At 45.0% G+C, this 22687-nt stretch overlaps 4 protein-coding genes across 8 annotated transcripts in view; 2 read left to right on the top strand and 2 right to left on the bottom strand.

Moving 5' to 3' along the window:
• Positions 1–9019, top strand: part of NEK5 (NIMA related kinase 5) — a 28437-nt gene extending 19418 nt beyond the window's left edge. For all 3 annotated transcript variants that reach the window (XM_083606469.1, XM_083606470.1, XM_083606468.1), the window contains exons 15-23: positions 1287–1370; positions 1680–1787; positions 1961–2041; positions 2402–2464; positions 2711–2834; positions 3221–3346; positions 4875–5012; positions 6527–6656; positions 7361–9019. In XM_083606469.1, the coding sequence (XP_083462595.1) occupies positions 1287–1370; positions 1680–1787; positions 1961–2041; positions 2402–2464; positions 2711–2834; positions 3221–3346; positions 4875–5012; positions 6527–6656; positions 7361–7583 (1077 nt within the window). In that variant the 3' untranslated portion in view covers positions 7584–9019. The remainder of the gene's footprint in view (positions 1–1286; positions 1371–1679; positions 1788–1960; positions 2042–2401; positions 2465–2710; positions 2835–3220; positions 3347–4874; positions 5013–6526; positions 6657–7360) is intronic.
• Positions 1–22687, bottom strand: part of VPS36 (vacuolar protein sorting 36 homolog) — a gene marked incomplete at its 5' end in the record, with an annotated part of 180141 nt that overhangs the window by 83621 nt on the left and 73833 nt on the right. The gene's annotated exons all lie outside the window — the stretch shown is intronic.
• On the bottom strand, positions 8885–20911 carry ALG11 (ALG11 alpha-1,2-mannosyltransferase). The gene is made up of 4 exons (XM_083606574.1): positions 20615–20911; positions 17618–17851; positions 15757–16685; positions 8885–9246 (listed from the first exon to the last, which is right to left on the bottom strand). Exons 1-4 carry the CDS (start codon positions 20722–20724, stop codon positions 8975–8977), a joined length of 1545 nt encoding a protein of 514 aa, XP_083462700.1. The 5' UTR covers positions 20725–20911; the 3' UTR covers positions 8885–8974.
• The window catches only part of ATP7B (ATPase copper transporting beta), a 54287-nt gene continuing 52824 nt past the window's right edge, over positions 21225–22687 (top strand). For 2 of the 3 annotated variants that reach the window (XM_083606384.1, XM_083606379.1), the window contains exon 1: positions 21252–21412. The gene's annotated coding sequence lies outside the window, so the exon portion shown is untranslated. Of the gene's footprint in view, positions 21413–22687 lie in introns of all 3 variants that reach the window. The other variant, XM_083606377.1, reaches the window with a different exon arrangement.

Below are 22687 nucleotides of genomic sequence, written 5' to 3'. Positions count from 1 at the left end.
GTCATGTGGCCAGCAGGACTAAGCCGCTTCTGGCGAGCCAGAGCAGCGCACGGAAACGCCGTTTACCTTCCCGCCGGAGCAGTACCTATTTATCTACTTCCACTTTGACGTGCTTTTGAACTGCTAGGTGGGTAGGAGCAGGGACCGAGCAACGGGAGCTCACCCCGTCGCGGGGATTCAAACCGCCAACCTTCTGATTGGCAAGTCCTAGGCTCTGTGGTTTAACCCACAGCGCCACCCGTGTCCCATAGGATTCACATTGATCCATGTAAATCTGCTACTGCAAAACCATAGTACAGACGTTCTTTTTAGGATGGGAATATAGGCGGTGTTGCCTTTAAGCACTACCCTATTGGTTAGGGCAGAAGTAGTTATACATTCTGGAGCCATCAGCACTGGGCAATTAATGGTGGATTGCTTAGAACTAGTGCTATATCTTCTAGTCTTAGCTTTTGGGGTCTTGTGTGGGGTAGAGCAATCCATATCTGTGATCCACCGTGCTGGGGGAGGGGGGTTGTATGAGGTGCCGCCTCTACTTGCCCAGGTGTGTCAAGCTGCCATCACAGAGCTCCCAGCTACACCTGCTTAAACTACTTGTGGTCTGAAGCTACTAATGGCAGCATTCTCCCTGGCAGAAGCTAGCCTAAAGCCCTCAATATGGGACATTTTGGGAACAGGGAGAGGGTGGGGAAGGGGCAGAGCTGGGCTGGCCAAGGTAGCCAGCCCAGCTACCAGTAAGTTGTTGTAGTAGGCCTAATCTAGGCCTCTCCACTGAAGTTTTCTCCCCCCACACCCGGCAAACTGGCATGAGTGGCAGAGCTCCAGCAGCAACTCCACTATTCTAGCAAGCCCCTTTGCTGCCAGGAGTTTGGATTGCTCTTTTACTTATTTTAGGTGTTCTCAAAGGCTTTGGCATTTGTTTATTTAATATGCCACCTATCAGTTTGGCAGCTACTTAGATAAATTTATTATTATTATTGAGCAGACCACTTCATGCAAGTGAAAGGTCATTTAGTTCCCAAAGTAGTGTGCCATCATGCTTTGGAAGCTTCTGTTTAAGAAAGGCTTAAAATATTCATAGTAGAGTGTGTGTGTGCATATTTAAACAGTGTACTGATATTTGCTACAGTCCTTTACACATCATATAAGCTCTCCTGAACACAATGGAATTCCTGAATGGACATGCATAAAATTTTGCTGTTAATGTACATATTACTGATACAGCATATTGCTTCTAAAGTTTCCTGTGGCTACACATTTTTTAAAAATCTGATAATGTTTAACAGGAATACCTGAAACAGCTGCAGAAGATTCGTCAGCAGTACCACAGTGAAGTAAATGAAATTAGACGTAAAGCAGAATCTCTAGAGGTAAATTTCACTGCACCAAACTTTTACTAGAGCTTTCTCACACCTCCCTTTCCAAGATGTGGCAAACTGATAGTAATTATGCTGAAGTTGTTTATTCTTCTATTTAGATTATTGTAGTGGGAGGATTTTAGCAATTGAAATCCATTCTGCCCCTTTAGTGGTCAACAGGACTGAGAAGAGTTTTGGGTGTGAGAGCAAATAGTGGCTAGGATTCAAAGTTCTCACTGCATGCACAAGCAATTCTACACATGTATCACCATTTCTTTCAAATCAGCAACATTTTTAATTTAATATATTCTTGTTTTAAAGGAGAATAAAAACATAAAGGACAAGACATATATTGTGAAACAGAGGAAGACTGAGAACCAACCTACTCATAATTATATTATTCCTGGAGGACAAGATGAACCAGTTCAGGTAGTAGCACCTCTGTATGGTACAATGTGATAGGTGAAATGTTTACATTAATGGGAAAAGGTCACAGTTTTTTAACACAGTTGACTGTGCTTTATTAAAATATAATAAAAGCATACTTCATTTTTGACTGGAAGTAACTGTGCCTGTTAAATAATTTTTTTTTGTCTTACAAGGATCTTGAGCAAAACCTGAAACAAATTGGAGTACATAACTGGCAGGAGGAAAATTTCCTTGAAAGAAAACACAAAGCAAAGGTTAAAGATAATATTCTTCTCTTCATTTTGTCCGGTCTTTGTATACTGATAGCTCTGAAAATGGGGTGTCAGGTGACTATGTCAGCCAGTGATGATCATGCATGTGATGGCCATTTCCGGTAAATATATGCTGTCTTTTCCTATCTTCTTTCCTAATCTACCCTTCTACAAAATCCCATACTGGGGAAGGGAGAGGAAAAACTGAAAGCACATGAGTGGATTGCTGCCTTTCCTTGTACCAGAGGAATGATATCAGCGTGCGTTATCATGCTCTCCTCTGCCTGTATTTCAGATAATAGCATGAGGATTCTTTAAAATGTATATCTGTGATAGTTGGTAACTCTTTTTTATTTTCTTCAGGGAGGTGTAAAGTTTCAGATTGATCTGAAAGATGGTGTTTCAGATTTCCAGAAAGATAAAGAGGTATGGGCTATTGTTATATGTTACACCAGGTTAGCCTAGAAAATGGTTTACCTGGAGAAAAACAAGCTAAGCCTCATAGATTGTTATGCTCAAAGAGAGCCGAGATAAGTGATTGAATACCGTGGAGAAGCACACTCCTCATTCATAAAGCCATAATTTATTTTTGACCATGGTTTACTGCTGCATGTGGGCCTATGTGCCTGAATTGAGTAAGTTCTCAATGTGCATTGTTTCTTTTGATTTTAGGAATGTGATAAACTTAATGAAGCCCTAACTTTTGAAGATGGAGAAAACCTTAAGAAAAAACTGACAAACATCTGTGATGATTATATAGACAAAGCACTGCTAGAATTACAGTGTTGGGAAACAGGTGTGCTTCTCTAAACTGCTAGACTTTTTGGTGTGCTGTTCCCATTATTCATTTGCAGTTACATTCCTTCATGTTCTTTCTGTTGCTCATATTATGTGAACTTGTATTTCTTAGAGCTTATTTGTATAACTTTTGTTTGTTTTTGTTTTGGGCATACAATGAGACTGTCTTGTCACCCTGCACCTGATCAGCTCAGTTTTTTTGTTTGTTTCGTTAGGCCAGTGATAATATGTAATCAGTATATAACAAGAATGGGTTCCATGCATAACTTCATTACAATATATGTGCTGAAAAATCAACCAATGGACCTTTGTGTCTCATAATTAACACCAGATTTTTATCCATTCAGATTTAAAAGCAATTGAAGGTAATCTCCTTTCCCTTAGGTGGTGACAATGAAGATGATGCCATAATAAACAGAAAACACTGGCAAACATCAGTGCCGCAGACTCTTCTGAATCTTCTAGAAAATGCAGATATTTCCTCTACATCCACTACTATGGATGAAGCAGGTAATCTCTTGGGAAGCAAGAGATTGTTACTGACTCCACTTGGTTCTTTTAAATGTGAAATACAGCGGGCATTTCAGAAGGGTGCTCTACTGTGCCCTGAAATATCATTTCCATAGTTCCCAAAGTGCAAGAGAGGCATCCCTAAAAAAGCACCATATTTTTTGCTCTATAAGACGCACCAGACCACAAGACGCACCTAGTTTTTGGAGGAGGAAAACAAGAAAAAAAATATTCTGAATCTCAGAAGCCAGAACAACAAGAGGGATCGCTGCGCAGCGAAAGCAGCAATCCCTCTTGCTGTTCTGGCTTCTGGGATAGCTGCGCAGCCTGCATTCGCTCCATAAGACGCAGACACATTTCCATTTACTTTTTAGGAGGGAAAAAGTGAGTCTTATAGAGCAAAAAATATGGTACTTGTGGGTGCTAAGCTAGCCTATGAGCAGGCTGTTTCCTGACCATTCCTAGCCTAGTGTGCTTGCTCAGAGCTATTTTAATTCTACGTTTTGTCTGAAAAGGTCTGCAACCCGTCCTCTATTCCTTCCCTATCTCTATAGTCATCATCCATTCAGCTGTATTCAGCTGTTTTCTGAAATGGTTCATGAACCTCCTAACCCACCAGAGGCCCCTAAGACTTGTTTTGTCTTAGTTTAGAAATACTTTAAACTATCATCTTCCTGTCCTTCAAATATTTTGTCTTTGGAAAAAATGTTCCATAGTGCTGTTGCCTGAGCAAAAGTGTCGGCAAATGAATGCACCTTTGTAGAAGGATGAATTATGATTACAGTGGTACCTCGGGTTAAGAACTTAATTCGTTCTGGAGGTCCGTTCTTAACCTGAAACTGTTCTTAGCCTGAAGCACCACTTTACCTAATGGGGCCTCCTGCTGCCGCCACTGCGTGATTTCTGTTCTTATCCTGAAGCAAAGTTCTTAACCCGAGGTACTATTTCTGGGTTAGCGGAGTCTGTAACCTGAAGCGTCTGTAACCTGAAGCGTCTGTAACCTGAAGTACCACTGTACAGGAGCAAGAGAGGAAGCAGAAGGCAGAAAGTTCTTGACATTTGTGTTGGGATACTGCCAGGGAGACACAGGCCATCACTGCCTCCACGTTGACTCCGGACGTCCACCGATCTCCCGTAGATACGCAGTACCAGCAATTAGCGACACGAGCTCGCAGAACTAGCTTGCCACATTCCGGAGCTCATGCACACTCTTTCAGCAGATAATGCACACAGCGAAAGATGCACAGCAGGAGAGCATATTTACAAGTTTAATTCAGCGTTGATCAGAACAAAAAAAACATGACTGCCTGCTTCAGTGTCTTCGACACCAAGAGAGAAAACGAAAGCAACAGAAAACATAAACATCCTGTGAACAGGAAATGCGCAGGCTGTGACACAAACATCCTGCTCCCTTTTAAGGTGGAACGGAAATATCCTAACAATTTGGAGGTGAAATGCAGTGGGGCTAGTTTTACATGAAAGCCTTTCTAATGCAGAGTGAGTGAACTAATGTATTATTATTTCTCAGTGGGCCAGGTTAGCTTGATGCCTCTAGAATTCCCTGAAAACAGGAAAAAATGGAGCCAAGAATCACCTGGGACACTGATGAACATGCTAGCTGAAGCAGAATGCTCCAGTGACACTTTGTGCCAAGCCGAAGAACACAGTAAGTTGCTACTTACATATTTTGCTACTTGATAGTCACAGCTGAGATTTATTTGACATTGTGTGCAGCTACTGAATATATCAGTGCACTTAACCTACGCACAACAAGCACACAGATTGAGGGGGGAAGCTTAGCCTACCCTAAGACAGACAGTATCTGTGTAATGTTCATACCTCAGTACACAATACTGAGCATAAAGAAAACAACAGGAGGATGGTTTTAAAGCAATCAGTCATGATATTTTTAACATACCATGATATAAAGATAACACGTATGCTTGAAGTAAATGGGGAAAGTTGCTGTGGCGTTCATACGGAGCCCCCAGTCGTCTCACGGACTATTGACCTGTACACCACTAATCTGCTGCCACCAACCAGGTCCTCCCTGGTAAACTCACTTCAGTCTCAGTCAGCTTTTCAATTAATAAAGAAGAGTGTATTTTATTTCAGACACAAACAAAACTTTTACAGCATTCCAAACGTTGTTGCTCTTTACTTTCTTAGTCTTATTTTCCTCTCTCTATCTCTTCTACCTCCCCACACTCAAGAACCCACTGCCCTAACTGTCTGTCTATTACCAACTGCCTTTCCCAACCAGCCAACCCACGAAATCCAACCAACTACCCACCCACAACTCCCAACGAACTCCTTCCAGAACTCCTCCCACAACTAGTTTTATAGTCCCACTGACTCCACCCCTCGGGTCCTGTCTGCGCAACCTATTTAACTATTTCCCCTCCAGCACTCTCTCGTATATGTTAACGTCACAGTTGCCTACAGTAAAATTGTGCCCAAATATCTTATACAACCAATTATCGCTTGCAGGATAAATTGGAAAGTTAAGAAGCTTCACAGTAATGAATCGATGTGAAAGACCGTCTAGTAATTCCAAACTTAATAATGCCAATCCAGGACCTTATGAGAATGCCGTTAGAGCAGGCTTCCTAAACCTTGGCCCTCCAGATGTTTTGAGACTAGAATTCCCATCATCCCTGACCACTGGTCCTGCTAGCTAGGGATCATGGGAGTTGTAGGCCAAAAACATCTGGAGGGCCGAGGTTGAGGAAGCCTGCTGTAGAGTCTTATATATTTTTCAATTCCAGCAGAAGGCTCGGTTCACAGTGTTTCAAGCAGAATTCTTCCTCACTGAGCTTATATGAGGTCTGGTGTCCTGCATATTAAAAAAGGTGGTTTCATCGAATCCTTGGTCTGAGCAAGGGGCCACCTCTATCAGGCTAGCAATAGTGACCACTTGTCCACTAACCCACCTGGAAGTACCACTTCACACAAACAGAGAGAGTGTTTTTATGCAAGGTATGCAACATTGTGAATTTGGAAGCAGCCCCACATTTGGAAGGCAGTTCTCTGTGGGCTACCTCATGTGAACTGGCCCCATATATTTAGATTAGATTAGCATCGGGCATAAACCAAATAGCGATCCTCCTTGCTGTAAATTCAAAGTGGCTTACGATCTTTAAAACACAATAAAACCAACTAAAACATTTTCTGCTTCAGAAGAGACAGTAGCCCCATGCACTCCAAAAAATGATGAAGCTGATTCAGAAGCGAGTTCTGAATCAGAAGTGGATGCTGCTGTTGAAGTGGATGAAGAAAGGCTTGATCCAAGATCTGATGACGATGATACGTAAGTTGGCCTTTGCTTCTTTGACAGTATCAGCGTAACATAAAAGACTCTTATGCAACAGTATTTTTGAGCTGTTGAAACCTTTAGATTTGTGACAAATGTATAGAATGGGGAGAATCAGGAACCTCACCAATAGCATAGTTCTGTCTAGATAAATTAGTATTATCGCTTAAAACTAGGATGCTGTTTGCTTTGAAAGGTGTCTAACTTACGCTTTAGCTCATGTTTAATATAAAGTACTGATAGTGGGCAGACTGATAATTTAGTAAAAATAGGTTGACTAGCAAGCTTGGTGAAGCCAAAATTCCAGAACTGAATACTTGGCTCTCAGTCTCAACATTGTGTGAACCAGCACTGAAGGATGAAAAACAGGAGGAACAGCAAATACTTTCATACTGCTCTTTGCTGACTCCTACTAAGAGGTCTCCCTTGAGCCAAAAAGTCTTAGGCACCCCTGGCTTAAACGAATAGCACTTTCAGACAGTCCTGCTGATGTCTTAAAGCTGGTGAGATGGGAACTCTGTACCCTCACAAGGCAACTGTGTACGGCCCCATTAACACATAAACCAGCTCTCACATTTTCAAAAAAAAACAATTTTTTTTTGATAAATATTGGCCAGTTTAGAAATTCAACATTATGATAACTTGATCAAGAATCGTAAGTAATAGCCGTTGTATCCTATTAATTTAATCTGTTAATGCAGTAACTTTGAAGAATCTGAGGATGAATTGAGGGATGAATTGGTAGAATCCCTGGAAAAAGTAGTAACATCTCTTCAAGAGGAGATTATAAAAGCCCCAGCTGAAACAGAAGACACAGATGAACTGAAAAAAGAAGCAGTATCCAATGGTAACCTTCAATCCATTGAAAGTTTGGAAGAGGATGGTAACCTGACTAAAGACAAACAGGAAGGAACCATCAGTTAACACTTTCTTGGGGAATAGTTCCTTAAGAATGACTGGTAGCTAGTGGAATGTGTTTTCTAGGCTTATCAACAACTATTTGGGACCATAATTACAGAGGTGAGAGGTATGGTCGAGGTAGTGCAAGGCAGTTCAGTTTAACTAACTTTACATGACTGGTTCCTTGCCTTCCTTCATTTTGACATTATCTTTACAACATTTAGTTCCTCATTCTCCAGTTGCACATTATGTTACTTATATATAAAAACATCATTAGGGATTTGCAGCTCAGAACAAGTCGACGTCTTGATACGGAAGCACTTTATTAATCTTTCCCCCACAAGTCTTACTCAGCTAGAGACCTTGCAGCATAGCCTATATAATGGAATAGGTGTGGTTTTTTTAAGGGAATGTCACCATGGCTATTTCCCTTGCGTGCCTCCAAGGGTATGGGGGACCCACAGTTAAGGAAGGCAGCTGTTTGTTTATAGCTGTATGTTTAGGGCTGCTATAGATCAGTCATCATCACACACACCTTGTGTGATTTCTTATGCCGATGCCTTACTAGATTTAACCAGCAGGATAAGAAATCTTTATTGAGGCTGTTCTACTGTAGACTGCCTTGGGGGATAGGTGATCATTCGTGATTAAATACTCCTCCCCAAAAATGTAATTGACACTAAACTCCAAGTTAAGGCAGCTGTGGGGAACCTCTAGCCCTCCAGATGCTGCTGAACTACAACTCCCATCATCCCTGGCCATGGCCAAAGGTTACCCACCTAGCTTTTATCTAACGTGAGGGTTTTCTGTATAGAGAATTCAGTTTTGTGAGCTTCTGTCCCTATACTGAAGTAGAGCCTAGACTATATATATATATAATTTGACTTTCCAGGATCATTTTCATTGTACCAGAATTGTACTTCACAATTGTACCAGACCATTGTACTTCACAACTTCAGATAGCATACAATTCTGGTTGACGTTCAGAATCCACTGAGTCCTCCAAGGACAGCCTTTTCAAGACTCTGTATTTATTATGCCAAGCAGATCATTGAAATGGGAAGAAACGTTTTAGAAATAAATTATGAGAAAAAATAATCTGAGACAAATGTAGATTCAACACTTGATGCCACAAATTCATTTTAAGATTAAACAGCTTGCTCTTTTATGAAGCTAGGACTGAGTTGTCACCACTGGAAGCTGCTGTGTATATTTTGTAATATGATTATTCAGCCCAGCTACTAGATCCTTAAGCATATTATGTATCATTTCATATCTGCTTGTGTCTATATGTAAGTTTGGGGGCATACTCCGTCAGACTGTCATACAGGAATAAGATACCCTTTATTGTACAATAGAAATACAGCAACTGTATATACACAACGACTTATGTCCAGGTATCTATTTACAAAATTTTATTTAAATAATTGTTCCACAGATAATAGGAATGTTTCCTCAAATTCTTGTTCTGCAAATCTCTTCACTGACTGACGAGCAGTTTGTCTGATTTCTAGCCTTTTCGTAGGAGGCAATGAAAATATATAGGCCATAGTATCTGCATAGTCGTCTTCATTTTCTGCTAGAAATCCAGTAATATTTCCTTCATAGGGCACCACAATATCCAGCTTGGGGCCTCCAGAATTGTGAGCAAGGATAATTGTGCCAGCTGCCATACATTCAACAATTCCTATATGAGACAAAAGAAGCTATTGTTAACTACAGTTAACTAAGGATTTCAGTGTCACTTTAAAAGCATGAAGGAAAACAAAATAGGCTGGATCCCGAGATCCCACTCCCAGAAAAAGGTACTCCTCACACTGTTACAGAACAGAGGGGAAGCAGATTTTGGGAAATGCAAAGGGAGGGTACCTGAAAATCTTTTCCAGGAGTATGAGATAGTATAGGAAGTGGAATCACCAACCCCTTCTACTAAGAGCACAATTTATTGGTAGAAGAAGTGCTATGACATTGGTTCAAAACCATAATGTGTACAAAATGGAAATGGTGACCTGTTTGCATTCTACAGCAAAATAGATCCCAAAAAATGATTCAGCAAAAGTGGCTGTCAGAATGATTGTCACAGGGATATGCAAAACCGTATCATGGTGTGCACACACAGTTTTGTGGAAAAGAGGCTACTTGTGACACCTCCCTCGGCTGGCCCATTGAGAAGATTAGACATGTAAGTAGGATTTCTCTCAGCATCTGCATTCAGTGATGATAGTGAATTCCTCTTGAGCTTACAGCGTATGCTGACAGTTTTCAATTTTTGAAAGGGATACAGGGAGGGAGAAGAGAGCAAGTGAGTTCCCTTACAATGGACAAAAATAGGTGAAAAAGCCATGTTTGTAACCTGGGAAAAGATAAAAGTCGTTCCTGTGAGAGTTCAGCACTGGAACAAACAGCCAAATGAGTTTGTAGAATTTCTCTCCATTAAGATTAGCATTCAATATGCTGGTCAGGCATTATGTTGGGATATTTTTTAGGTTGTGATGTGCAATAAGGAAAAGAGATAATACTAGATTGGATCCCTTCCAAATTTACAGCTGCCAAGAATGCACAATATGGAAGTAGCTGAACACAGTATCAGTTTGATGGAAGAACAGATGAAAACAGCACTAAAGCACTTTATAATTAGCCATGAGTTTCAACACCAGGAGCTAAAGAAATGATACAGCTGTGTCAGGGAACTGTCATCTGAGACGAAGGAGGTGAAAGGGCTCATGGAGGGTGAGAGAGACCACTCAGCGGAGGAGGGGACCAGCAGGGGGAGAAGTGGAGTTACAAGGGAAAGTGAGTCGGAGGGAGAGCTCAGAGATACTTCAAGCGGGAACAGTGGAGAGGTTTCAGGACCTCCCGTAGGCACACCCACTCCTCGGCGGAAACTGTCACGCCGAGAGTCCAGAAGACGCGTTTCCGTCAAGGAGCTTTTATGCTGGAAGAAGTTCCGTAAACGCCCACTGTCCGATTCAACGAGCGATTGATGGAGCCATGCTTAAGGAGCTCCATCACAGACAGAGGTTTGGGAACTTAGCCAAACTCTGAGGGATCAGGATTTTACGCACAAGCAGCTCACCATCCCATCACAGCAATCGGACAGTCCCTGAAAGCAGCTTGTGCAGAGAGGCATCATGAGCAACCCAGCTGGAGCCGGAGGAGCAGCAGGAGCTGGAGAAGGTCCAACTCTGGAAGAAAGGTACAGAGTTTTGGAACTCCAGCTAGCAATGCAAACGGCGAGGCTAGAAGAAAGGAGGGCGCAGGATGCAGAAAAGGCAAAAGGCGCTACACTAGCAAGAAAGATGCCAGGAATGGTGCAGAAGTTTGGGGGGGGACCCCAGGAACTACCAAGCCTTTAGGACAGAGATGCAGTATGCTCTTGAACTGCAGTTTAACGACTTTCCCGATGAGGCATCGCGAGTGGCGTTTGTGATTGGCCATCTCGAAGGGGGGGCGAGAGACTGGGTCCGGCCCCTGATGGCAGGGAATAGTGACATGCTGAAGGACGCGAGGAAGTTTTTTCGCGCCATGGATTTGATGTTTTCCAGCGAGATTGAACAGGGACTGGTGCGCAGACAATTGATGGCTTGCAAACAGGGGAGCCGATCGGTTCGTGAGTACTGGACTGAGTTTACAATGTTGATACATAAATTGGGGTGGGACCTATCGGCGGAACCCATTCAAATGCTCTTTGAAGAGGGGCTTTCTTCGGCGGTGAAAGACGAACTTTCCCGGGCGCCCAGGGCGGAGTCTATGGACCAGCTGACCAAATCAGCGCTGACCATTGGAGCGCGCCAGGAGGCAAGAGCCTTGGAGAAGCGGGAGGGGAAAGGAGAGCGTTGGAGGGATTTCCGCATTCCAGAGATTCCAGAACCCAGTTTCCCGCCCGGAGAGCCGATGGAAGTTGGAACAACGCGCGCGCGCGCAGTTTCAAATCCCAGTGAAGGGAGGAAGAAGGAGGGAAAGAGCGCCAAGAAATGTTACCTCTGCCAGCAGCCAGGTCACTTTGCCAGAGTCTGCCCACAAAGAAAGGAATGGCAAGGGATGGCGGGAGCTGTTGGGGGGAAGGAGGAGGAAGTCCAGGAGCCAGTAAAAGCCAACGCCTGTCTGCCGCTGTCAGGGCACTGCAGACAGGCCAAGGAGCAGTAAAAGTGCCCACTCCGGAACCTCCAAGACCAGCTCTAGTAATAGAGGTGCTGCTAGAGCTGGCAAACGGATACCCACTAAAGACCAAGGCGCTGTTGGACTCAGGCAGCTCCTGTAATTTTATGAGCAAGGAGTTTGCAGCTGAACACCAGATACAGACACTCCCTTTAAGCAACCCCCTGCAGGTCACCACGATCGATGGGAGGGAGCTGTTGGGGGGAGAAGTTAGCCTACAGACCGTCCCAATGGTTATGAGGGTGGCAAGGCACACTGAAAGGATAGCGTTCAATGTAGCCACCCTGGGAGGGGCGCCAGTCATTTTGGGAATGAGCTGGCTAGCGTTGCATGACCCGCTAGTGGGCTGGCATCAGAGAGTGGTCTCCTTTGGGTCAGCACATTGCCTGGAACACTGCAAAGAGGGAAAGGTGCCAGAAGGGGCAAAAGCCTCCCTAGCAGGGATGGAAGTGGCGGACAAAGGGAAGGTGCCCAAACAATACGCTGACCTGAGCAAGGTCTTCAGCGAAAGGGAAGCAGATAAACTACCACCGCATAGAGACTTTGACTGCCAAATTAACCTGGTCCCTGGGGCCCAGCTCCCCGTGGGCAAGCTGTACGCCATGTCAGACAGGGAAATGCAGGAGTTGAGGGAGTTTATTGACAAAAACCTGAAGAGAGGTTTCATCAGAGAGTCCAGAGCGGTGGGGGGCAGCCCAGTGTTTTTTTGTGGACAAAAAAAACACGGATAAACCGAGATTGATCGTGGACTACCGGCGGCTAAATGCCGTGTCAGAACCAGTGACTTTCCCCATGCCCAGGATTGATGACATTTTGACCAGGGTGAGGAAGGGAAAGATATTCATGAAACTGGACCTGAGAGGAGCGTACAACCTGATACGAATAAAGAAGGGGGATGAATGGAAGACAACGATGTTCACCCCCCTAGGGGCTTTCGAATATCTCGTTATGCCCTTTGGATTACAAGCAGGCTCCGCCTGTTTTCAATCGCTCATGAACCATGTACTGGGACCTTTGCTCTACAAGAATTGCGTGGCCTTTCTCGATGACGTGCTGATATATTCAGAGAATGAGGAGCAGCATGTAAAGGATGTCAGGGAAGTGCTGAGCCAGCTGCAAGCAAACCAGTTGTGGGTGAAATTGGAGAAGTGTCAGTTCCACGCCAAGGAGGTGGAATTCCTGGGGTACCGCCTATCAGACAAGGGATTAGCCATGGATCCAGGCAAGGTACAGGCGGTGCTGGAATGGAAGACACCGAAAACGAAAAAAGATGTGCAAAGGTTCTTAGGGTTTGGGAACTTTTACCGTAAATTCATCAAGAACTTTGCCCACTTAACGGCTCCCATCACGGACTGTCTGAGCAGCAAGAAGAAATTCGTTTGGACGGCGGAGGCGGAGCACGCTTTTGAGGAATTGAAAAAGGCATTCGCTTCGGAAGAACAGCTCCTGCATGTGGATTTACAAAAACCCATGAGAGTGGAAACTGATGCCTCAGACCGCGCGGTGGGGGCGGTGCTGCTTCAGCCAGGGAGCAATAAGTCGGAATGGAGACCGTGTGCCTTCTTTTCGCGTAAGCTGAACAAATCCGAGAGGAACTACACGGTATATGACCGAGAACTACTCGCGATTCACGAAGCGTTCCGGAGATGGAGACACTTACTAATTGGTGCACAGCATAAGGTACAAGTATGTACGGACCACAAGAATTTGGAGTATTGGAGAACGGCACGAGTGCTCAACCAACGACAAGTGAGATGGGCCCAGGAGTTCTCCAAATTCCATTTTGAAATCTGCTATGTGCCAGGTCCAGAAAACATCAGAGCGGACGCTCTCTCTCGCAAACCTGAATATTTGGAGGGGGAGGGAGCGCCAGAAGAGAGACATATTATCCCAGAGGACCACTGGGTGTGTGGTGCGGCCTGGGTGGGGCAAAGAGAGCTGGTAGAGGGAACGGTAAATGATGAGTACGCCCAGGATAAGCTCAGAGGTTTAAGGGGAGAGGGAGAAGACCCCGGAGGTTTTGAAGAAAGAAACGGGGCATTGTATTACAAAGGGGCGCTATATATACCCGAAGGGGAATTGAGGGGGAGAGTACTCAAACAGCTGCACGACAATCCCACAGCGGGGCATTTTGGGCAACACAAGACCATGTGGTTGGTGACCAGGGAGTTTTGGTGGCCCAAGGTGAGGGAGGATGTACGGGAGTATGTGAGAAGGTGTGACCAATGCCAGAGAGCCAAAGGAGAAAGGCGGGCACCAGCGGGGTATTTAGAACCGTTACCCACACCAGAACGACCGTGGGAGGCGGTGTCGATAGATTTTATGACTGATCTGCCCAAATCCCAGGGGAAAACCGCCATACTAGTCGTAGTAGACCAGTTAACTAAGATGGGTCACTTTGTAGCTTGCTCACATGCAGTCACGGCGGAAGAGACAGCAAAATTGTTTGTAGAACATATTTTTAGGCTGCATGGCGCCCCCTTGAGGCTGGTTTCCGACAGAGGGAAACAGTTCACGTCCAGATTCTGGAGGAAGCTTATGAGCTTGTTGCACGTAGAGGTCAACTTTTCGACTGCCAGGCACCCTGAGACCAATGGGCAGGCGGAGAGGGCAAACGGTATCCTTCAACAATACCTGAGGTGTTATGTCAATGACAGAGAAAACGATTGGGTCGAAAAGTTGGCACTAGCGGAATTTGCTTACAATAATGCAGAGAATGTGTCCACCGGGATGAGCCCCTTTTTGGCTAATTATGGGTGCCACCCCAGGGCGTTTCCAGGGGAAGGAGGAGAGAGATGGAGTGTTCCGGCCGCTGAACTTTTTGTAGAAGAAATGGAAGCGATCCATCGTCAACTCCAACACAACTTAGAAAGGGCCAAAGAAGAATATAAGAGGCAGGCAGACAAGAGCAGAAGGGAAGGTGAAACAATTAGGGTGGGGAGTCGGGTCTGGCTATCAACCCAAGGGTTGCCGTTCAAGGGTAGTTGCAAGAAATTGAGACCCAAAAGATTGGGACCATTTGAGGTCATCCAACAGGTCAACCCAGTGGCTTTCAGACTCCGGTTACCGAACCACATGAAACTGCACCCAGTATTCCACAGGTCATTACTGTCACCATACAGGGGGGAAGGTGAAGGGGTATCCACACGCGGGCCAGCCATAGAAGAAAGGGAAAGCCGCAACTATGTGGCGGAAATCATCGACTCCAGGTGGAAGGGTAATCAGGTGGAGTATTTGGTCGCGTGGGAAGGGGAACCGGAGTCGGAAAACACCTGGGTGAAGGCAGAGGAGGTCCATGACGAGGTCTTGATCGAAACGTTCCACCAAAGGTTCCCCAGGAAACCTCAACCAGTAGCGAGGTTCCGGAGGGAGTACTTTGGCACCACCGACGATGAGGAGGAACTGGAGGGATTCAGGGAATCGGAGTTGGGAGAGGGTACAGACTCCGAGGAGGAGGAGTACTTGGAAACCGGGAACAGCAAAAGGTGGAGGGAAGTGTTCGAAACTTTGGAAGATGAGGGAGGTTCCTTCAGGGGTTTTGCTCCCTCGCCTCCCGCAGAGGAGGGGAGGGAAGGGGGTGAAGGGGGCCCTAGAGGGGAGGTGGATGTCAGGGAACTGTCATCTGAGACGAAGGAGGTGAAAGGGCTCATGGAGGGTGAGAGAGACCACTCAGCGGAGGAGGGGACCAGCAGGGGGAGAAGTGGAGTTACAAGGGAAAGTGAGTCGGAGGGAGAGCTCAGAGATACTTCAAGCGGGAACAGTGGAGAGGTTTCAGGACCTCCCGTAGGCACACCCACTCCTCGGCGGAAACTGTCACGCCGAGAGTCCAGAAGACGCGTTTCCGTCAAGGAGCTTTTATGCTGGAAGAAGTTCCGTAAACGCCCACTGTCCGATTCAACGAGCGATTGATGGAGCCATGCTTAAGGAGCTCCATCACAGACAGAGGTTTGGGAACTTAGCCAAACTCTGAGGGATCAGGATTTTACGCACAAGCAGCTCACCATCCCATCACAAGCTGACTATATATAGCTCCACTTACCAATCCCAAAGTGTTCATTCCACATGGTGTGAAGTCCAATGGTTGCATCTGCCAGGTGTTGCTTTAGCTCTTCAAATGGAATGTTAACTTTGAAGTCTACCCTTTTTTCAATGCCCAACTCTTGGCAGAGCTTTTTAAGTCCATTTACACGCTGCTCATCTTCTTGGTTACGACAGCCACCAATCAGAATGAGTTTGGGCAGCAGCTCCTGCCCTGCAGTCTTTTCCAGCAATTTAGCAAAGGCTCTGATCTGCAGGCGATGGTCTTTTTCTGGCCTAAACTGGCTTACAGAAACAATCGTTTGCTCTACAGTGCTCTTTTCCTCACGGAGAGGAATATCCAAGAATGTCTGAACGTCACAAGGTGGGTACACAACACTGGTGCGGTCACTGCACCTCCAAAGGGAGAGGATGTGATTGAAAGTCCACGAAGAATTAACCATGACAATGTCACTGCAAGAACCAACTAAGCCATATACAGAAGCAAAAATATAATAATATGTGAGTTTCAATTTACTCAGTAGGGGATTTCTTGTGATGATTGCTGCATTATTAAATCGAGCATTCTGGTTCCTAACCACAGAAAGCATGTCAGTGCTGATTGTGGGATAATGAACGTAACAGCCTATCCGACAACCTCCTAAATATTTAAAAAGAGGAAGTGTGAAAGCATAACCCATGGAGTCAATGTAGACATCAGGAACACAGTTCACAAGAGCTTCCCAGCCAAGAAATACAGATCCTAAGCTCTGACCCAGCAGTGTAAAATGTGGGTAAAGGGAAGCTTCTACAAGATAGCGCCTTCTCAGAAACACAAATTTCACAGGTTGATTTAATCTGATGTTGAATCGTCTGTAAGCACCTTCAAGGATATTTTCAGCTGTGACACCAGCATCACCAGTGTAGACAACGTAGGACACATCCTTGTACCTGAAAAATGAAATGTAATTTATCATCTGCAAATCATCTTAATTTTACACTCAGTAAAAGAGTCTATTTATGGGAAGACACTTTAATTTGATTGCCTTTCTTGGAATGTCTAAAACTACAACCATCAGCCACCATTTATCTTTCTTTTCTGTACAACTACTAAGCTCTGTTTTCCTTGGATGCATACGTTTTGTCACTTGAAATTAAAAATCAATTAAAAAAAAGAGACTATGTCAAAAATAAAATGAAGCACTCAAGTTTAAAAGAGTTGTATAAATATGCTGTAAATACATATAAAAAATAAGGCGGGCACAATACCCAAGCAGGCTTAAATATGCATGTTTAAGGACAACAGACCGAAGATGCAATACAGGTGTAAGAAAATAAAAAATGAAAAGCAAACAGTAACCACAAGGGAAAACTGATTTTAACTGAGGCGTATCATCTTATCAACCCAGCTTGTCGTTTTCATTGGCCACAAGCACATGTAACACTAAACCGTGGTTTATTACTATGGATGAACTTGAATAAGCCCCAATTATGTTTTAGTCTCATGCACTCCGCTTTCCCCTGCAACTGGGAAGAAGACTTCTGATGACTTCACTTTTAAAGAATCCTAACTTAGTATTGTGTTCAAACCTGGGATATTTCTTTTAAACAAACAGTTGTAGTTTAACATGCCAGCTTCATAAGCTATGATTTGAAGTTTGCTTGTTGTAACTCGTCCACATAGAGTTAAACCAGCCTTTGCGAACCTGGTGTCCCTCCAAATGTTTTGGGCTACAACTCCCATCAGTCCTAATTGGTGAACTGGTAAAGGCAGCGTTAACCATGGTTTAGCATAATGTGTGAATGCAACCATTGCTTTCAGGAAATGAGGGATTAATGCAATAAACATACATCACTGTACGAAATGTGAAATGCATACTTACTTTTTCTGTAGTGCTTTTATAGCACACCACAATACTCTCTCACCTCCTCCCCCTGCATTGCAGTATGGGTGAAAAAATGCAACCACAAGTGGCCTTTTCCCATCTCGCCCTGATGGAATTTGTTGTTTTTTCCTTTGCTGGAGCCATAGTCGTAAACCAAACAGGAACAGGAGCAGACAGACACATAAAAATCCACTTAGTAACAAGGCAGGGAAAGCCAATGAGTACAGCAATCTGAAATAAGAAGGAGAGGGAAGTGGAATTATAGCGACAATTCTGAAAAATATAAAGAAGTTCAGCAAGGAGAGCCAATGTTTGTTTCCATATGAAAACAGGTACCGTATTTTTTGCTCCATAAGACGCACCTAGTTTTTACAGGAGGAAAACAAGAAAAAATATATTCTGAATCTCAGAAGCCAGAACAGCAAGAGGGATCGCTGTGCAGTGAAAGCAGCAATCCCGCTCGCTGTTCTGGCTTCTGGGATAGCTGCGCAGCCTACATTCGCTCCATAAGACGCACACACATTTCCCCTTACTTTTTAGGAGAGTAAAGTGAGTCTTATAGAGCAAAAAATATGGTAATTGTTTTTGTTATGGCAACCCTATCGACATGGATGAAGCCCACACTGAAGGGAAATGGAGGAGTCTGGTAACTGTATGAACTAGTTTGCTTCCCATTCATGCTTTGGATACATTTGGCTCAGAAATCTCTCCTACCTGCCCATCAACTTTTTATGGTGGCAAGTGGGTGGTGGCGTAAGAGGAGAAACAAACAAGCTGAAATTTATCAGCCTTCATTTTGACAAAGGGATTTCTATTCCCATCAGAATGGCAGGCAAAGTCTTAACACAAAGCAGGCAAACCAAATCCAGAAGTGTGCAGATTTATATAATGGACACAGGTAGCTGAACAGTGATTTGAGCAAGAAGGGGCATGGCTGGGAAGGAGAGGGAGCTCTGGACTGGCCAGAAAAGGGAAAGAAGGGCTGGACTGGACATAAATGAAGAAGAGAGGATGAGCCCCCAGCAGTGATGGACATGGCTGAGAATCATAATATTGCAGAGCTGGAAGGAACCCCAAGGGCTTTTTAGTCCAACCTCCTGCAGGATTAACATTCTATGGCTTTTTAAATGTGTGTGGGAGGGCGGTTATTGGTTTGTTTTTGTTTCTGCTTTATTATGTATTTTGTATTCTCATTTTGCATTTTTCTGCTGTGAACCACAGGTGAAGGGCAGTACCTAACTTTAATAATTATTGTATAAACTGTTTGGCAGAACAACTCTGCATTGTAAAAACACGAAAGCTGGCAAATTTAACCCTGCTGTGTGGAAAATCCCTTGCAGACGACCACAGTGCCAAGTGACAGGTTGTGTATCCACAGCAGTGACCAAAGGAGGAATGACCGCTTGGAGGAGCGCAGAGAGAAGAAACGCCATGGTGCATCTGCATCAGCTCCACTGGCCCCCTTCCTCTGCCCCAGCTGCAACAAAACATGTATCTCCCATATCAGTTTCTACAGCCACAGCAGACGCTGTAACTCTCCAAAGGTTTAACCCCCCCAAAAAAGTGTGTTCCTCCACAGATAGACAGATGCCAACAACAACAACAACAAAACTAAAGAACCCCTTCCTTGGTACCATTTCCATGGACCCTTTTCGTTTTCTCCTGGTACGTCATCGACCAAGATGGATCAAGGGGTCTGGAAACCAAGCCTTATGAGGAACGTTTGAGGGAGATGGGTACGTTTCTCCTGGGAAAGAGGAGATAGGACAGACATCTTCAAACATCTCAAGGGCTGTCACATGGAAGATGGAGCAAGCTTGTTTTCTGCTCTGCTGGAGGACCAATGGTGTTCTGACTCAACATCAGGAATAACTTTCTGGCAGTAATACCGTTTCCCTGAATGTAAGACATCCCCCGAAAATAAGACCTCCCTGATAATAAGGCATCCCCCAAACATAAGGCCTCCCCGGAATATAAGGCCCCCAAAGCTACCGTAAGGCGTATGACTCCTCTGGACCATAGTGGTGGACGCCACTGCACAGCGCACTGACTGGCCGCAGCCCTGACAGAGTCTGGCTGACTCACAATTAGACAATACAGTGGTACCTCGGGTTAAGTACTTAATTTGTTCCGGAGGTCTGTTCTTAACCTGAAACTGTTCTTAACCTGAAGCACCACTTTAGCTAATGGGGCCTCCTGCTGCTGCCGCGCCGCCGGAGCCCGATTTCTGTTCTCATCCTGAAGCAAAGTTCTTAACCCGAGGTACTATTTCTGGGTTAGCAGAGTCTGTAACCTGAAGCGTCTGTAACCCGAGGTACCACTGTAAATGTGCGCTGTATTCTTCTTCATGGAAAAATAAGACATCCTCTGGAAATAAGACCTAGTGCATCTTTGGGAGAAAAAATTAATACAGTGCTACCTCGGGTTAAGTACTTAATTCGTTCCGGAGGTCCGTTCTTAACCTGAAACTGTTCTTAACCTGAAGCACCACTTTAGCTAATGGGGCCTCCTGCTGCTGCCGCGCCGCCGGAGCCCGATTTCTGTTCTCATCCTGAAGCAAAGTTCTTAACCTGAGGGGCTATTTCTGGGTTAGCAGAGTCTGTAACCTGGAGCGTATGTAACCCGAGGTACCCCTGTATAAGACACTGTTTTATTTTCGGGGAAACAGGGTAGCTGCTGGGCAGTGGGACAGACCCCTTCGCAAGCTGTTTCCTCTCCTCCCTTGGGAGGTTTTGAAGCAGAGGTTGGATGGCCGCCTGCCACGGATGCTTTAGCTGACCTTCCTGCATTGCAGAGGGCTGGACTAGATGACCCTCGGGATCCCTTCCCACACGACACCTCAGGCGTCGCCATGGCGTCCTGGTTCTCCGCCTCCCGCCCCCCTCCTCGGGCCTTTGGCAGGGGAAATGTCCCTCAGACCTTCGTCCCTCGGGAAGCGGCAGCAGAGACGCGCCGAGGCTGAGGGAAGAGGGGAAAAGAGAGAGCGACTCGCACCTGAGAAGCGGCCCGGCCGGGAAAGGCGCCATCGCGGAAGCCGCCCTCAGGTTCCGGAACCGGAAGTCGTGCTCCTTCTCCCCGCCTCTCCCAATCCCGTCGTCCTTCATGTTTTACCTCAGGGAGCAACGGCCATTTAAAGTGAGCGCCGCTCGCTAATGCCCGGCGGCAAATAGGTTCCCGCCGCAGAGAGGCGGTGTTAGGGACAGCGAAGTGTTTTATGTCCGCCCGTAAATGCCCACATTCAGATGAAATGGGGTGTTTAATTTAATTTTATGGCTCTAATGGCAATTGTATATCTCTGTCTGCGCGCCTCTGCAATTTTCATAGCTCTACGGGCTTTTCTTTTCTAGAGCGTGAGGCAGAACCGCGCCGGGGGGGGTGGGCTTTCCCCCATTAGACTACAATTCCCATCAGCCCCGGCGAAAGCGGCCGGCGGGCGGGGGTGACGGCAATTGTAGTTCCAACGACATCCGGAGGTTAAGGCCAGAGGAGGCCAATCGGAGCTCCCTACTAGCGTGCCGAGGAGCCAATGAGAGCTCGGAAGGAAAGGCAGCCAATGGCTGGCTTTGATTCGCCAATCTGCGAAGGATGCTTAAATTTAAAGGGTAATGTTAGGAGGGCGGGGAGCTGAGTCTCTGCCATTGGAGGCGATTGGAGCGAGCTCTGTATAATAAGCATGTTTACATCGGATTAATTTTTCCCCCGTCTATTTTTTTTCCCCATACCACGTGCATTTGGAAGGAAGTCTAGATTGAAATGCGAACCTGTTAAACCTTCCACTTAAAACTTAACTGGGTAGGTTTAAAGCCGGGAAAGTAATCAGGGGTGAAATATGTTGGCTTTATATTTGGAAATGGACTTTTGCAAATGTGACACAAAGAAATTGGGTATTGGAGGGTTGCTACCGGAGCCAGGGATTGCTATACTGACTCAGGGGCTAAGATCAAGGAGACGCTGTGTTGTTTTTCTGTAGGCTTTGCTACTGAACCCACATAAGGAATCTTGTCTTACTGTTCTCTCTTGTTTGTTTCCCCAGGGTTTTGTGATTTGTTGGGTCATAATTTTCCTTTTGGGGATGGGGAGCGGAAGTGAAAATAGAAGAGTAATGATTAATGACACTTCTAAGGTTTTAAAAGGATCCTTTGTTTTGTAAAGCAATCTTAGTGAGAACGCTGACCAGTGATTTTTTTTTCCTGGGGGGACTCGAGGCTATTCAGTATTGGCACCTATTTTTTCTAGAAGAAAAGCATGGCTCCTGACTTTTTGCAGTACTGTACAGTTTAAGGATTGCTTTTGAAGTTCACATTGTAGCTTACCTTATAAGATAAATATTTTAATGCAATCTGTTTGTCAAAGTTTAGGCAGTGTAGTACAGTGGTTCCCAAAGGCTGTGTGGCACACTACACTGGTGTAGCAGGAGCGGGTGGCAAGTGTGGCTGGAAGATTCAAGGACAAGCAAAGAAACATTTAACCAGACAGGTCTTTCTATGTAGTGGCGCCCGCCCTGTGGAACTCCCTCCCATCAGTTGTCAAGGAAATAAACTATCTGACTTTTAGAAGACATCTGAAGGCAACCCTGTTTAGGGAAGTTTTAATGTTTGATGTTTTATCATGTTTTTAATATGCTGTTGAGAGCCGCCCAGAGTAGCTGGGGAAACCCAGCCAGATGGGTGGGATATAAATAATAAATTATTACTATGATTTATTATTTCAACATTTTAGTGTAGCATAGTATAGTATCAAAATAACCTTTTGGATACAGGCAGTGACCATTTTGCGCATGTGCAATTGACACACAGATCCTTTTGGATACGAAAGAGGGTAGAATGGGGGCGGGGGGCAGATAAGTTTAGGAAGCAATGTGAAAAAATTCCTTTTCAGGATATACACAAAAGATGCCTGTTGCTGGACCTAGTTTCCATATTTTGATTAAGCTTTAGAATTTTGGGAGAGAGGACAAGTCCCCCCCCCCGTTTTATTTTGTGAATTATATACCATTTTAACTATTTAAATAGCACCGTTGAAGTACAGTACATGAATTTTACAAAGAACAGGTTTGACCAACCTCCG

The sequence above is a fragment of the Podarcis filfolensis genome (genome assembly GCF_964270895.1).
Source record: "Podarcis filfolensis genome assembly, chromosome: 3".
NCBI lineage: Eukaryota > Metazoa > Chordata > Lepidosauria > Squamata > Lacertidae > Podarcis > Podarcis filfolensis.
Note: the sequence above shows the minus strand (reverse complement) of the source record. Positions and strands in the feature narration are given on the sequence as shown.